We start from the raw sequence: 16,130 nt of genomic DNA, 5'->3' as shown, positions 1-16,130 counted from the left end.
GACATATACCTTTGTCGATTGGGTTGATTTTGTAATAACTCTTAACGTGTTGTCTATATCAGATGCTGGTCCCGTTCCAAGATACGCCTGTGGAAGTAGAACAGAACACAGAGCTGCCCGACTACCTGCCTGAGGATGAGAGTCCCACAAAAGAACAGGATAAAGCAGTGTCCCGGGTCGGCTCACACCCAGAGGGTGGAGCTAGCTGGCTGAGCACAGCGGCAAACTTTTTATCCAGATCGTTCTACTGGTGACTTCAGTTTGGGTCTCAAGGACTGTGTGAACTAACAAGGGGCCAGTTTTCCATTGTTGTGGTGAACTGTCAAGTGCAATTTGCAATAAGTTATCATGAAAAGTTTTTAGATTACATGATTGCGTATGCTGCATTTTACATTTTATTGGACGTTTTGCCCTGCTCAGTGGTAAAAAGGACAGAGGCTACAGGTGGAGTTCCTTTATCAAGGTATTTTGGTTTTGTTTTCCTTTAATTGCCTCACTTTTTAAAAAACATGGGTCCACTGTTAAACCAAACACATATATGTGCAGCTTTACATTTTATTTTACATGGAGCACGTGATTAGGAAAACTTGTTTTCTCCTCAAGCCTCAGGACCTATCTGAAGAGAAGTTTTTGTTTGTTTTGGCTCAAGTTGTGCATGAATTACTGAACATTTTTCTCTGCTTTTCTTCATGAAAGATACTTGCTTGGGTACTCTTCACTGAAAGTTGAAAACATTTCTCATTATCCCCCTCTTGTGCCTTTTTTATTTTGCCAACCATGTTTATAGAAAGAACATTACTATAAAGACATTTTGTGAATTACAGTATATTCATATGAACGTAGGAGTTCTCTAAAAATACAAGCTGACAAAAACTTTGCAATCTTATTTGTTGTAATTTTAATAAGACTAACACAAAATCAGTCAAGAAGAAGGAAACCTGTATATTAGCAAAGTACTATTGGAGACTATGTGAATGTGACCAGATGTGGTTCCAGTTGACTACTCTTTAGTTTGGTTTATATCAGCTCTTAAGATTTCCGTCCAACGTAGTATTGGGAGCAACTATAAATGGTCTCTAGGCCTGACTTTGTGATTATATACCATCCTTGCTAGAAAAAAAATAGTAAAGAACTGACAGACTTGAAAAAGAAAACAAAAGTTGAATGCCTATATAATGCCATAGTGCCACTTGGTAGATAGAGTCTAACCTTGAAACGTGAATTGTTTGGCAGATGCCTATTCAGTAGGTATTTCCTTGTATTGCCTTGTATGAATTTATTATGAACATCCAGTCGTACTGAATGAAAAAAAGACTCAAATTATTGCTTATGAAGAAATAAAGCCAGCATTGGTCCACTTAATCTTGTTTCTCATATCCAGCCAGAAAAAAAGAACTTCAGTGAAGGTAAGAGAAATAAATATAAATATATATATACATATATATTTTTTGGTAGATAAGAGCTAATTACATATATGTAATGCTTTATTAAATTCCTGAAATATTTGGCACATAAAATTTTCCTTTTGGAAATCCAGCTAAATCCAGATAAATTTTAGTGCTAATATGATTAAGAAGAAACTAATATCGAGAAATTGAAATTCTTTTTCATCAACATGTAGAGCTGCTATTTTACTACTTGGGGAGAATGTGAAGTGAAAGTTGGACCCTGGAGGGTTTCCTTGCATTTTCATTGCTTCTCTTTTAGAGAAAATTAAAAGCATCCAGTGTCACTGTAAAAAAAATTCTTGTAAAATACTTCACCAACAAGAATCTTGAGTTCACGACCTTCTGGAGGGAGGGGTATTGAGGGTATTGGAATGATATTTTTCATGTATCTGGGCTCTGATTCAGATGACATACACAACTGCAAATAGAAGCTTTCAGGGCATGGATTGCTTTAAATGCATAATACAGCTTGCTGCCAGAACCAGATGTGTTGAAAAATGAAAACAAAACCACCTCCTTTCTATAGCCATTAAAACAAAGTTTACTGTTCTAACAAGTTTGTATTTTATTTTGCATTGCCACACATCTGCCTATTTAAAAAACTACATCTCTTGGTAGCAATGGTTCAGTACAAGTAGGTATTAACAGCTTGATGTCTGTGTGTTCTAAGTGTTCTTTTATTCCAGGTCTTATAGAGCAGTTAAGGCAACTGTAACGGCATTTTTTTGAAATATATTGTAAAATAATAAAAGGTAACACAATTAAAATTGAATGGATATTGCATTTTTGTGATGGAAACATTATTGTTACTCTCGAGCCTGTTTGTATTCACACTGCCTGGCACCTTCTCCTAGCTCCCTGCAGGTGCGTTACCCAACTAATTCCCATGCATCTTCGTTCAGCTCCTTCCCAGCCCCACACCTGCCTCTCCCTGGGTTTGGATCAGCCGCTCCTGTACATGCATTCATTGTAGCATTTATCATATTTCCTGTACATGCATTCATTGTAGCATTTATCATATTAGCTTGAAATTATATTTACCAGTCTTTCTCCCCAGCTTAACTCTTTGAGAACTGAGAAAGTCTGTAGCTGTACGTGGCTAGTAGTAAGTGCTCAAATATTTTTTTTTAGGAGGATGAACAAGATTTTTTTTTTGAATCTGTAAAAATAAATGAAAGATAGTGATTAACTTGTTGGTCAGATAGGAAAAATGTCAGGTTGTTTCTTTCTTTTTTTCTTTTTTTTTTTTCCTGGCATGTTTGTTTCTGATTTATTGGTTATTATTAGCAAGTTTCGTCATTTGTTTTGTCATTTGTTTTTCATTTTTCAAAAAAGTAGGAGAGAAGCATAATACTTGCTCTTGAATGAAGTTAAGATTAATTTATAATATCCTGATTCTTATAGAATTTTCATAGATTATTTATTTATTTATTTATTTATTTATTTATTTATTTATTTATTTATTGTTTTAATTTCCTGTTTTATAACTTACTGTAATTTTAGGTAATAATTTATCTGTGAGGTTTTTTTTCATTGATGGAATGGAGATAATTCTACTTTATGGGGTCATTATTTGAATGCAGTGAGATCATCATGTGTAATGAAACTAAAATCTTAAAATTGTAAGATGGAATTATTGTTTCTAGAAGTTTGACACGATTCTATTCTTGTCCTGAATTCCAAGTGAGACCCTATGCCTTGCTAAACACACTCTGGCTCCTCATCTTTCTCTGTCCAATCAGAAGGTAATGTTTGAGATTAGTTCACTGCTACGTGATTTTTTTCTGAATGTCCCTTGATGAATTCATCTGTTGTCAAGATTTCAGTTACCTTTGTGTCGATAATTTCTGAGTCTCCATTGTATCATCATCTTTGATAGCTCCCCTTTCCTTTACTATCCCTATCAGATGTAAAGTCTGAATTTTTATTTCTCTTAGAACCAAGCTCATGGTAGGCATGGAGTAGACTTAAAAACTAATTCTGTGTCCGCCACCGTGCTAAGTGCTTTACAGATACTTCGTCCTCTAACCCTGAACAACTATGAGGTAGGTACTTTGGTGTGTTCATGTTACAGATAGGGAAAGTGAGGCAGAGAAATAGTAAGTAGCTCATTAGTCCCAGGTGACAGAGCTGGCAAATGGTGAAGCCAGGACTCCTACTGAGGCAGTCTGGCTCCCGAGTCTACACTGTCGCAGGGCAGCCTGCATCTTGGGTCCTGCTGCTGTGCCTCTCCCTTTCTACCACCATCATTCCCATCCAGACGCTTGTGCCTGAATCATGTCAAGTGACTTAACTCGGATGTCTGTTAGCAATCAGAAACTCTGGACACTAGGAAAGTTAGGTACATGAAAGAAATAAGTCTGGTTAGGCCACAACAAAGGAAAATACATGTAGAGCAGCTGGTCTGTCTAAAGAGGGAAACTATTTTTGTCATGTGGATTGTGGGCTTTTAATAATGCCGAGCTTCTGGACTTTGTGGCTGTTCCAGACCTCTAAAATACTACCTGTTCTACATAAAACATGTTTGGGCCAGAAATTGGCTACTTCTAGAATAGCCACATTCTAATCTATCAGATTAATCTTAACAGTATTTTTGTCATTTTCTGCTGTGATGTCAACAAAGGCCCATGGCTTAGTTTAGACTGCTTGGCTAGCACCAAAAATGCCATGAGAATTTAGCTACCAACCTAGTCTTTCATACATTCTATAGCATTATTACAGATTTTTCTATATGTAAGGCATAGTTGTTATTCTGTTAGAGAAAGTCTGCTTTAGTTAATCTTGTCTATTTATTGTAACCTAAGTATTTTGTATTCATCCTACCCTCTAGATCTTTGCTCAGATTCTTTCTTATCTGGAATTTCCTCCTTTTTCTCTTTTTTTTTTTTTTTTTTTTTTAATTTTTACTAATTTTGAGAGAGACAGAGATAGCACAAGCTGGGGAGGGACAGAGAGAGAGCAAGAGAGAGAATCCCAAGCAGGCTCAGTCAGCACAGAGCCCTATGTGGGGCTCAAACTCACAAACTGTGAGATCATGACCTGAACGAAAGGAGTTGGATGCTTACCCAACTGAGCCACCCAGGCGCCCCATGGAATTTCCTCCTTTATACTATCCTCTCCTTTAAAATATTTTATTATGAAAAAGCTCAGTATGCATAAAGAAATGCATAAAGAAAACAAGTCCTCTGTCATCGTACAACACAAATAATATCAATAACTAAACATTTTGATTTATCTCATTTGTTTTCTTTTAATCCCTTTCAGTTAGTAAGAAGTATACACTTGAATTTTCATCTCTTTTTTTTTTTTTTTTTTTTTTTTGTGAGTAAGCTCTATGCCCAGCATAGGACTTGAACTCATGACCCTGAGATAAGGAGTTACATGTTCTACCAACTGAGCCAACCAGGAACTACTACACTTTAAAGTTTTATTTTTTTAATTTTAAAATTTTTTGTTGTTTATTTATTCTGGGTGGGGTGGGCAAACTAAGGATCCCAAGCAGGCTCCAGGCTGACAATGGCGAGCCTGATGTGGGGCTTGAACTCATGAACTGTGAGATCATGACCCGAGCCGAAGTTGGTTGCTCAACTGACTGAGCCACCCAGGCGCCCCAACACTTTAAACTTTTTTTAATGTTTATTTATTTTTGAGAGACTGAGCATGAGCCATGGAGGGACAGAGAGAGAGGGAGGCACAGAATTGGAAGGCTCTGGGCTCTGAACTGTCAGCACAGAATCCAGGATGGGGCTCGAACTCCCACTGTGAGATCATGATCTGAGCTGAAGTTGGACGCTCAACGTAGTGAGCAACTCAGATGCCCCAACACTTAAAATTTTTTAAGTGTTCAAAATAGGTATACAGTGAAAAGTGATTCTCTTTGAACCACTGTCACCTAGTTCTCACCAGGGATAGCCATTGTTACTAATTCTGTGTGCCCATCAAGGATATTCTATAAATTTGCCAACTTTTTCATTTTTTCCCCATACATATAATAAAATGCCATGCACCTTAGATTTTTCATTTGAAGTATTATCTTAGAAATTATTCTATATCCTTGCGTGAAGCAGCTTTCTGTTTTCCCAGCTTCACAGTATTAATGTTACACCATTTATTTAACCAGTGGTTTGATTGTAATCCTTTGCTATTACAGATAGTGCTGTATTTAGTGTATCTGTAGAGTGGATTTCTAGATGTAGAATTGCTACATTAAAGCCTGTAGAGTGCCTTTAATTTTGATAGTTCCTACCTCCTTAGAGATTATTCTAGTATCTTCTCTCATCAGAATGATATGAGAATTCTGTTCTCTTCAGCCTCTCCAAGTGTATTATCCTACATTTAGCCCTTTGTGGTCTAGAAAAAAGGGATATCTTCTGAATAAGAGCTTTTTTATATATATATAAGAGCTGTTTGAGTATTTTTTCTGTGAACTGTCCTTTTTTCATTTTTGGCAGAGGAGAGGGGAGATTTGAGTTTTCTTACCTGATTTATAGAAGGCCATTAACATACTAAAGAGATTTGTCCATTTCTTTAATAAAAATATTTGCAGTTCACACATTGTAACAGTATTTCCCAACATTTCTTTTTTTTTTTATTTATTTAAAAAAAAATTTTTTTTTTCAACGTTTATTTATTTTTGGGACAGAGAGAGACAGAGCATGAATGGGGGAGGGGCAGAGAGAGAGGGAGACACAGAATCGGAAACAGGCTCCAGGCTCCGAGCCATCAGCCCAGAGCCCGATGCGGGGCTCGAACTCACGGACCGCAAGATCGTGACCTGGCTGAAGTCGGACGCTCAACCGACTGCGCCACCCAGGCGCCCCATTTCCCAACATTTCTTATACAAGTCCTGTGAACAGTTTTCACCCCACGATTCCTTCTTCCTCTTCTTAAAAAGTGCTCATTTATTTTTATTTTGAGAGAGCGAGAATCCCAAGCAAGCTCTGCACTGTCAGTGCAGAGCTGGATGCAGGGCTCAATCTCACAAACCATGCTATCATGACCTGAGCTGAAATCAAGAGTCAGATCCTTTGTCCAACTTCAGCTCAGGTCATGATCTCGTTCGTGGGTTTGAGCCCTTCATCAGGCTCTGTGTTAACAGCTCAGAGCCTGAAGCCTGCTTCAGATTCTGTGTCTACCTCTCTCTCTGCCCCTCCCCTGCTTGCACTCTGTCTCTCAAAAATAACCATTAAAAAAAATTAAAAAATAAAAGATGCTTAACAGATTGAGCCACCCAGGTGCCCCTCCTTCTTCCTCTTAACTGCTATGTCACTTTTCATTTGGGATCTGTCTTTTATGGTCCATTACTTTCCCAAAGTATATTCCTACTGAGATCAAGATCCTTAAGGGGAGGGAGTCTGTCTCATGTTTTAGTATTTGCCACACTACACAGCATAATGCTGTGTGTGCTGAGCATTTGGGGAGTGTTTACGAATGAGTTGTGGTGGTGGAGCGATTACAGTAGTATTTCTATGTTGAAGGGATGGGTATTTGTTACTTTGGTTCAGATCTTTTCTGGATCTTAATTATTGCACATCTAGATTACTGCTACCTCCTTGTTAGTAACATTTAACATTACTTGAGCACTTACTGTGTTTCAGGCTCTGTCAGCACTGGGTCCTTTACTTGTGTTATCTTTGATCATCACAGTGGTCCAGTGAGCTAGGGTGTTTCATAGTCATTTTCCAAGAGAAAATAGATCGGTGGAGTCAGATACAATTGATGAGCATCAGGGTTGGGATTTTCCTTCTTAGTGACCAAATAGTTGCCTGAATAATTGTTAGATATTTTTATTTTCTACTCTTCTGGTTATAAATCTTTAGTGACTTATTGTGTCAAAACCAAATTATTCTTGTTTTCAAGATTCTCTGTAACCGGTCCTACCCTTCTGATGGACCCGACGCTTTTAGTTCAGTTTTACATTTTTAGTCTTCAGTCAGTGCATTGTGAATTTGTCCTCATCTGGATTGCATTCTCTTCTTAAATTTACCAGATTTCTAGTTTTCTAGAACCAGCTATTCCATGGAGCCCTCTTTGTCCATTTTGACCCTTGCCATTCTGTCTCCCAGTTCTTTAAATTCTTTCAGCATTTAGGATGTCTCCTGTACACTTGACCACTCATTGTGTCATTTGTCTCTTCATTCCCAAATGTGTTCATTTTGTATATTATGACAGCAGAGATCGCTTTCAAAACCCAGGCTTCCTCTTTTGCACTGCCCCTTACTTAAGCCCAAACCGAAGGCCGACCAAGTCTCCTCATTACTGCTGGCTTTGGGACCAGCCTGTTTGCTGAGGTTCTTTCCAGCCCTTTAATGGGCCCAGAAGCCCTTTTCTGTTTTAAGTTTTTGTTTTTGTTTTTTGAGAGAGAATGACTGGGGGAGAGGCAGAGAGAGAGAGGAGGACAGAGGATCCAAAGCGGGCTTTGTATTGACGCAGAGAGTCCAATATGGGGCTCGAACTCATGAACCATGAGTTCATGACCTGAGCATAAGTCAGGACGCTTAACTGACTGAGCCACCCAGGTGCCCCTCAAAAGCCCTTTTCTAACCTGTTCTCTGCTGATAAGGAGTTTCATATTAAAATGTAAGTTGTGTAGGTACCCATTTTTTCCATGTTTAAATATTTCAGGTAGGAAGATCATTTATTAGGACACATAATACTCAGTGTGTAGTCTGTGCAAACAAATATTTTGAGTTATCCAGTAGAAGAAAATTGGACAATATAAAATATACTTTCAGAGGAAAAAGTGATTTTTGCGATTGGTAAGAAAAAAAGGGGAATTTTAGCTTAAGATAAGTGAATTAGAAGACTGATCGGTAAGAAAGTACCATCGAATGAGTTAAAAATGATAGCATGAAATGAATGAAGATGGAAGAAGGGAGGAAATACATGGAAAATCAGCCATACCGACCTTACCAGTGAATAAAATAATAGGGTTAGAGCAAATGTAGATGAAAACCCTAAGGCATCCTGTGAAAGTGTTGAGCCAGAAATCAGGACTCAGTTTTAAGAGAGAAACTTCAAAGGAAAAAGGAATCATTACTTCTCAGTGCAGAATATCAGAGGAAAATTATAGTGTTTTAAGAAAATTTGTATGTAAAAACATAAATAAGTTTGTAAAACAAGCTATTTTCATAGGCACCTACACTTTTAGTTTTGATTTTATTTTTTTAATTTATCACGTTCCTCCAGGCAACAAAAATCTGGTTTTTGAAAATTAGATTCATGTGACCCGTAGCATTAAAGCAAGGTGTATCTAGTGGGAACAAAACCAAGTGTTTCTGTTCCCACTGAGATAGGAGAACTAGTTTAAGTTAAATTCAGTAGAAAACTAGCTTAAGCACAAAAGCAATGTTTAAAGACACATGGGAAGATATTTATAGTGCTTGACACAGGGACTACTAGTCTTACTAACTTCTTGTGGAAGCAATATGTAGTAAAATTCTTAGAGATGACAGTCTATGGGAATCTTCTCACCCTGTGACTGGATAGTAAGTAACAAGTGTGAACTGCTGTAAAGTAATGAGTTAAAATGTATTCCAAATTAAGACCCTGATCACCAAGCTATTAGTAATAATCCAGGATAGGAAAGCAGATCAGTGTTTTTTCTTCAGTATATGATTTCCTAATATTGTAATAGCAAAATAGGCCAAGGAGCTGTTGTTAACCTCCACAGAAGTTACGTTAGACATCTAACTTTTACATTCAAAAAGTTATGTTAGAAATAAAAAAATGAAGGTATGTCCCTTACTCTTCATGGTGTAGTATTTCTGGTTGGTGAGGCTCAGGAGACAAAGTGAATGCCAGCAATCACCCACTCCTGCTGAAGGGAGCCACAGCTTGTAGCACTTGCGGGTGTTTTCCAGTTATGTCATTACAGTCCGTTACTAAGTATTTGAAAACCTATATTCTCCCAGTCACGGTGCTTGTTAGAAGGATTACAGACATAATCCTTCATGAGGCACACAGGCTAGTGGGAAGGAAGGGCATGGAACAGATAATGACAAATGTGATGTATCAGGAAGTAGTACAGAAGGTTTGGGAGACCTGATACTCGTGGGGAAGGGAGGTGGGGGAATCAGGGTAGGTTTCTTGGAGAAATTAAGGTTTAAGTCAGAACTTGAATGATGAGCAGGAGGTAGTTGGCCAAGTGGGGCAAGGAAAGCATTCCAGACAAAGGAAACAACTTTACGAGGCTGGTGTGTGGAGTCTAAGATGAGCCTGGAATGTTGGTGGGGGCAAGATTAAACAAGACTCTGTAGGCCTTTTGATTTAGTCCCTGAATATTATATTTCATATCCTGATGTAAGTAGTTTAGTTGCTATTAAGTATTTGTACATTCATAAATATAATAGCTACCATTTATGGCTTGCAGTTGCCAACTGCTTTTGTCTAGTATTCATTTGATCTTTACAATAATCTTATAAAGTCTGGGGGCGGGGGGGGAAGGACGTTACATTTGACGAAACTGAAGCTTGGGTTTGGTAATTTGCCAAAGTGAGCTTACTTCGGCTACAATGTGGAGAAGGGACCTGGGAGGAGAAAAGTGAATCTAAGAATACCAGATTACAAGGCTATTTCCATACTTGCAGTACAGGGGCAATGGTGGCTTGGAATTGGGTAAGTGGCAGTAGGCATGGAGAGAGGTGACCTGTTTGAGAGACTTTTTTAGGCAGTATCAAAGAACTTGGTGATTTCATTATGAGAGGGGATGCCCAGGACTGTTAGCAGCTGCTTTGAGGAGCTGTGCTGATGCATTCATGGGCAAGGATGTCAGGGATCCAGTCACGTGTGTTTAAGACAGGAGAGTCTAAAATGTTTAAATATTAGTGGGGTGGATTCAAGAGAGAGATGAGATATGGAAGAGAGAGCATTCAATGTAGAATAGATTCAGAAGCAAGTAGAATCCAGAGTAGGGGTGGAAGGACTGGCCTTTGATAGATGAACCCCTCTGGGTCCTGTACAGCTGAATGAAGCTTACTGGACTGACCCATTAAGACATTTCTTCTATTACTCTTCTTACGTTCCTCGTGGATTAAAAAGGCAGGGGGAGTGATTTTCTCTTGTCTATTTAAAATTAAATCGGAATGAGAATGTGCTCAGTCTTATTAATCTAGTCACTTGTATTTTTTGTATTGTCGTGGATGAGTTTATTTCCATGACAGATGATCAGACTCCCAAGATCACCATCAGCTTTCTCTCATCCTTTCATTTGATTTTTGCTCTAGTTCAGTGGGTCTGAGCCCTGTCGGTACATTAGGATCACCTGCATGCTTGTAATAAATAGCATTGTTTGTGTCCCCACTCCAAACACTTGAACCAGAGTCTCTGGGGATAGGGCAAGGGCATGGGTGGGGATTTATTTGGGGGAGGGGAGTTGTTTGTTTGTTTGTTTGTTTGTTTAAACAACTTTGTAGTAATGCTAATATGCACTCAAGACTAACAATCAGGACTTCATTCTTGTACTTTTAAGATCTGAAGAACTTGTGAGAGCTGTTATCTTAAGCTTTTGCTCAGTTTAGGAAAGCCCTCTTTCTCCAATTGGTTTCAGAAACTGCACACACTGAAATCGACAGTGAAAGCTTACATACAAAAATTTTAGTTGTTAGTTGAATATCTTTGCTATTTTACTAGTTACGTGGCTTTTTATGTTTTTTAGTGTGCTCATCTTCCCCTTGCACTTACGTCTCGTGTGTTTCATGTTTTAATTGTCGGGGTACTCCGGCCTCCCTAAATAGCATCAAGCATCATGCCACCTATTTGATGGCAAATATTCTTTATAGATTTGGAGTTTCTTAACCTTGAAATTTTATTTATTTTAGCTCCAAATAGTATCACCTGTTCTGAAATATTTCAATAACACATATACCCCAAAATATTTGGATTTTCCAGATATCTACAATCTAGACCATGATCAAAGTAAAAAGATACTAAAAAGTCAAGAATATAGTTTAAAAATTTCTCAAGGCACTGATGGACAGAAAGCTTAAATTTAAACAAATGAATAATTACAATGGATATAAAAATTTTAGAGCTAGCAACTATTCAAAACATAAATGTTTTAGGATGAAGAAGCTTTTGATACTTGTAACAAGCTTGCATTGTATTTGGTATCTGTTATAAATTACAACTCCAATTATTATATAGACATGGGATTATGTTCGTCTATGGGTCTTGGTTAATGGGTATCACACATTTCCTATATATTTCTAAATTCTCCAAATTAAAAATATTAATCAAAAACTAGGAGCAAGAATGGCAGGTATTTTATGACTTTTTTTTTAGCAAGTTATAGCTATTATTTTTCTTCCCCTGATTCAAAGAAATGCATAGGGTGTATTCATGTATAACACACCTATTAGTGCTTACTGTAGAAGAATGGTATTGACAACTTAATTTCAGTTGTCTACATTTTCAAAACAATGAAGACATATCACTGACCATAAAATAGAAATAGCAACCATTCAAAATAGTTGAACATTTATTGTATCATTTACTCTATAGAGGCAATCTCATTATTACAGTAAATATAGCCAGTTTATGTGCATATGTAGACACAGGGATCTATAATGTACATGGCAATTTGTAACAAATACACAAATGTAATGGATATTTTGGATTATTTTCGATACAAGCTTATATAAAACAGATTCTATGGCTGTGTGCTAAGGAGTGGTTTCGATTTGAAGACTTGAAAATTTTTTAATGAAATTTTGCCTCCCTTCCCTTTTTTTTTTGGCAGATGAATTTTTGAAGAAAAAGTGTGAAAGCAGATTGATTCTGTACCCACTTTTTAGATTTCAGATTCACATGCGTCGTAATAAAGTTGCCTCCATGCGGTCTTAATTCAGTTAAGGCTTTCTGGTTTGGAGTTCATATACATAATTGTGCAAAGGCTCTGTAGTGTAATATCTTTGTGATATGTACAGGCATAACAAAAGTAAGTCTGAAATTGATACATAAATGTGCTCTATAAAATCAATAATATTAATAAATCTGAATTGCTTTAAAGAAAAATCTTGGATGATATGTGAAATTTATAAATAGAGATAACCTGATTTTCCATTGTATTTTATTCTTTCAGGTTAAAAAGAGGACCAAATCCTATGTGGTGCTTAGGGGTAGGTAGCAGCCACGATAGGAAGAGAGGGGTACAATTCCTGAGTTTAGAGTTCTGACTCAGAACCCTTCTTTGGCTTAGATGAACACAAGTATCTACTAGAATAAACAGTGTTCATTATTCATAATATCATATGGATGTATTATTCGAGAATCAAATGCAGCTCAATAATAAAGAAGTCAGCAAGTCAAAAGTAAGCTAAAGCTTGCATTGAACCTATCTAGTCTCCTAAAGACCTTTTCCAAAGAACTGGCTCTTTGCCAGATTTGTTCACGTCTACTATAATGTCTGTCACAGTGGTTCTCGAAAGAGATGAAGGGAGTGGTAGGTAGTGTTTTCACAGCATCTGGGGACACATTCATGGATTGTGCCCACACACTGCTTTGGTTATAGAAATGCAGTGAACTATTGGCACTTAGTGTACTGGAGCCAAAGATGCTACATGTCCTCCAGTGCTCAGGACAGTCCCAAATGTTGGCAATTGTTCTGTCCAAACTGCAAGTAGAGAAACACAGATAATAAATATATTGAATGCATACAAGCAATGATACCATAATTTTGCTGACTAATAAAATATGTAAATTTAGATCAGATATTTCACAACTTTTTTTAGTGTGAATCAGTAGTGGGCTCAGATTTTAAAACAAATTGGGGCAGAAGATTTTTTATGTTATATGTTCATTAACTTTCAAAGCAAAATTCTGGTAGCCATTGGAAGATAATGAAGTCCTACATCATTAATGGGGAGATGTTTCTTTAATCATTGACAGATGTTCTAACGGAAGATGGATTGGTCAGTCTAAACAATCTCCACCCATAAGCACTAAATTTAAGAAACAATTACGTTTTATTAAACTGAATCAAATGAATAATGACTTATGAGTAAGTATACTGAATTCTTTACATTAATTTTGAAAATTTTAAGCCATCCATTTTTCTTTTTTTTTTTTTTAATTTTTTTTTTCAACGTTTATTTATTTTTGGGACAGAGAGAGACAGAGCATGAACGGGGGAGGGGCAGAGAGAGAGGGAGACACAGAATCGGAAGCAGGCTCCAGGCTCTGAGCCGTCAGCCCAGAGCCTGATGCGGGGCTCGAACTCCCGGACCGCGAGATCGTGACCTGGCTGAAGTCGGACGCTTAACCGACTGCGCCACCCAGGCGCCCCAAGCCATCCATTTTTCTAATGAACCCAAGTTGCCTTAAACAAAAACAAGAAAAGGGTACAATTCAGTTGGTTCACTTGACCATAGGTGAATAATATGCTAAGGGAAAGGTAGTGTTACTAGATACAAGAACCTTTTAAACTTTCGTTATCCTATTTTAGCAAGATAGAGATGGCATTCCTCATTTTCACTAGCCCTGTAATATGAATTGTTGAAACTGTAAAATTTACATTTCCTGAGGCTGGAGGCTGCTCCAGTCACAGACTGTTTTACCTTATCCTATTTTGGACTTACACATCCAACAGTTAAAATAATTGTAAAGTAATTAATTTATATTCTTTTCATGTTCCCATTATGATTACACCAACATTAGCTGTTGACTTACCTATCAAGAAACCTACTAATTCAGCTTCTTAGAGTACCAGGAGATCTCGGTTTAGGGTCCAGCTCTAGCTTAAAACCTGTGTGACTTAACTGTGCTCTTCAGTTTCTCATATGCAAAATAAGGTTAATATCTATCTTCACGTGATTTGTGTGAGGCTCAGCTTAGGTAGCATTTTAATTTTATTTGGAATGTCAGTAAACTTGGACTTTAAGAATCTTTAAAAATTTTTTAACCAAGGATTTATTGTCTTTCTAAAAACAACTTCATGTGAACTTACCATGAAAAGTGAATAATGCCTTCAAATAATCTTTGTGATCATTTGGAAGTGCTTGGTATTTGGTATTTGTACTAAATAAGGATGGAGCCTTAAAGTGACAGCCTGTAAGTTGCCTTTGTCAGAGGAAAGTAGCCCAAGGCAGCTTTGTCTATGTGGAATAGGAGTGTTTTCATTTTGCCATGGTTTTTTCTTTTTCTTTTTCTTTTTCTTTTTCTTTTTCTTTTTCTTTTTCTTTTTCTTTTTCTTTTCTTTTCTTTTCCTTTCTTTTCCTTTCTTTCTTCTTCTTCTTTTTTTTATTTTGCCATGGTTTTGACTCAGCCATGGCCATGACTTTTCGAGGGTCAGAGATGATGGATGGTGATGAAATGACCCAGTCAAGTTTCAGCTTGGATTTTTTGGAGCTTACAAGCCCTGACATAAACAGAGATAAAAATATCAAAGTACTAGTGCCATTATTGATGCTGATATATCTTAAATCTTTCTCCTTTAAGTTTACCTAGGATGTTTCTTATTCTGAGCCGATCAATAACAGAAATTGGTACCAGGAGTGGGATATGAGCCACCATTTCAACACCTTTATTTCATTATCAGAATCTTCATGAACATAGGGGAGTCCCATACATTCAAATTTTATGACTCCAACTGGAGTGCTGGGCCAGAGAGGAATAATAGAGAATAATGAGAATTTAAGTCATGCAGTCACTTCTGCCTACCATTTCTCTCGAGTATTCCCCTAGACTGAGTGTTAAAAGGGAGATGTTAATCTATAGCTCCCTCAATTGGTCATAGATTCTCTGCCTTACAGTGTGAGCTTCTCACTGTGCAGGGTGTGATTCTAGTGTTTAAAGATAAGTTTTTTTATACAAGATGGCCTCAAATACAAGCCAACTACTTCATCTGGTGCTCACCCAAAGAATGAGCCATCTGTTTGAATGCTGAAGGAAAAATTGGCTGTGTTGGACATATTGAGAGTCTGCCTCCAACATGGTCTGTAAATGTTGTATACTGTATTTTAAAGGTGACTTAGATTTCCAAGCATAATTTTGACTTTATGATGTTTTTTTTTCCTACTATGTACATCTCTGTATGAGAAGTAAACTCCGCTATAGTACATGTTGCATCCTTCCAGTGTCCCTCTGTTACTGGATAACATAGGTAATTGCAACAGTTTTTTATCCTCCAAGGTGTATGGAGACATTGCATTTTTTTTTTCATTAAAGGAATTAAAATAATGACCTGAATATAAAGCAAGGTTTTGAGCAAATATTTTAAAGTTTGTAGATAGCTACAAGTGACCCATACAAAGTCAAGGCTATTGTACAATTTAATCAAATTGTATAATTAATGAAATAAGCCCTAGTCATGGCAGCAGCCTTGTATGGTTATCCTCTATAATCCTTTGCCCAATCCAGGAGGCTATGTGGCAGAGTTGGCTATGCACTCGTAGATGATACTCTAGACCAGAGATCAGCAAACTTTTCCTATAAAGGACCAAATTCACCAAGAGTGAATATTCTGCAAGGGACCAAAAAAAGGCTTTGCAGGCCATAAAGTTTGTTGCAGCTACACAGCTCTGTAATTGTATCAACAAAGCAGCCATAGACAATCTGTAGACAAATGAGTGTGTCTGTGTTATAATAAAACTGTATAAAGAAAGGACGGATTGGGCCCCTGGGCTGTCCTGAGCTAGAAAATGATGCGCTAGGCAGTGGTTCTTTAAGTTTGATTCCCAGACCAGC

At 37.3% G+C, this 16,130-nt stretch overlaps 1 protein-coding gene across 1 annotated transcript in view; it reads left to right on the top strand.

Annotated features, from left to right (window-relative positions):
- Positions 1 to 2,231, top strand: part of ARMC1 (armadillo repeat containing 1) — a 44,035-nt gene extending 41,804 nt beyond the window's left edge. Inside the window, exon 7 of the mRNA XM_043601157.1 lies at positions 63 to 2,231. Coding sequence (XP_043457092.1) covers positions 63 to 254 — 192 coding nt within the window. The 3' untranslated portion in view covers positions 255 to 2,231. The remainder of the gene's footprint in view (positions 1 to 62) is intronic.
- Positions 2,232 to 16,130: the final 13,899 nt, after the last annotated feature.

Source organism: Prionailurus bengalensis, chromosome F2, assembly GCF_016509475.1.
Source record: "Prionailurus bengalensis isolate Pbe53 chromosome F2, Fcat_Pben_1.1_paternal_pri, whole genome shotgun sequence".
Taxonomy (NCBI): Eukaryota; Metazoa; Chordata; class Mammalia; order Carnivora; family Felidae; genus Prionailurus; species Prionailurus bengalensis.
Note: the sequence above shows the minus strand (reverse complement) of the source record. Positions and strands in the feature narration are given on the sequence as shown.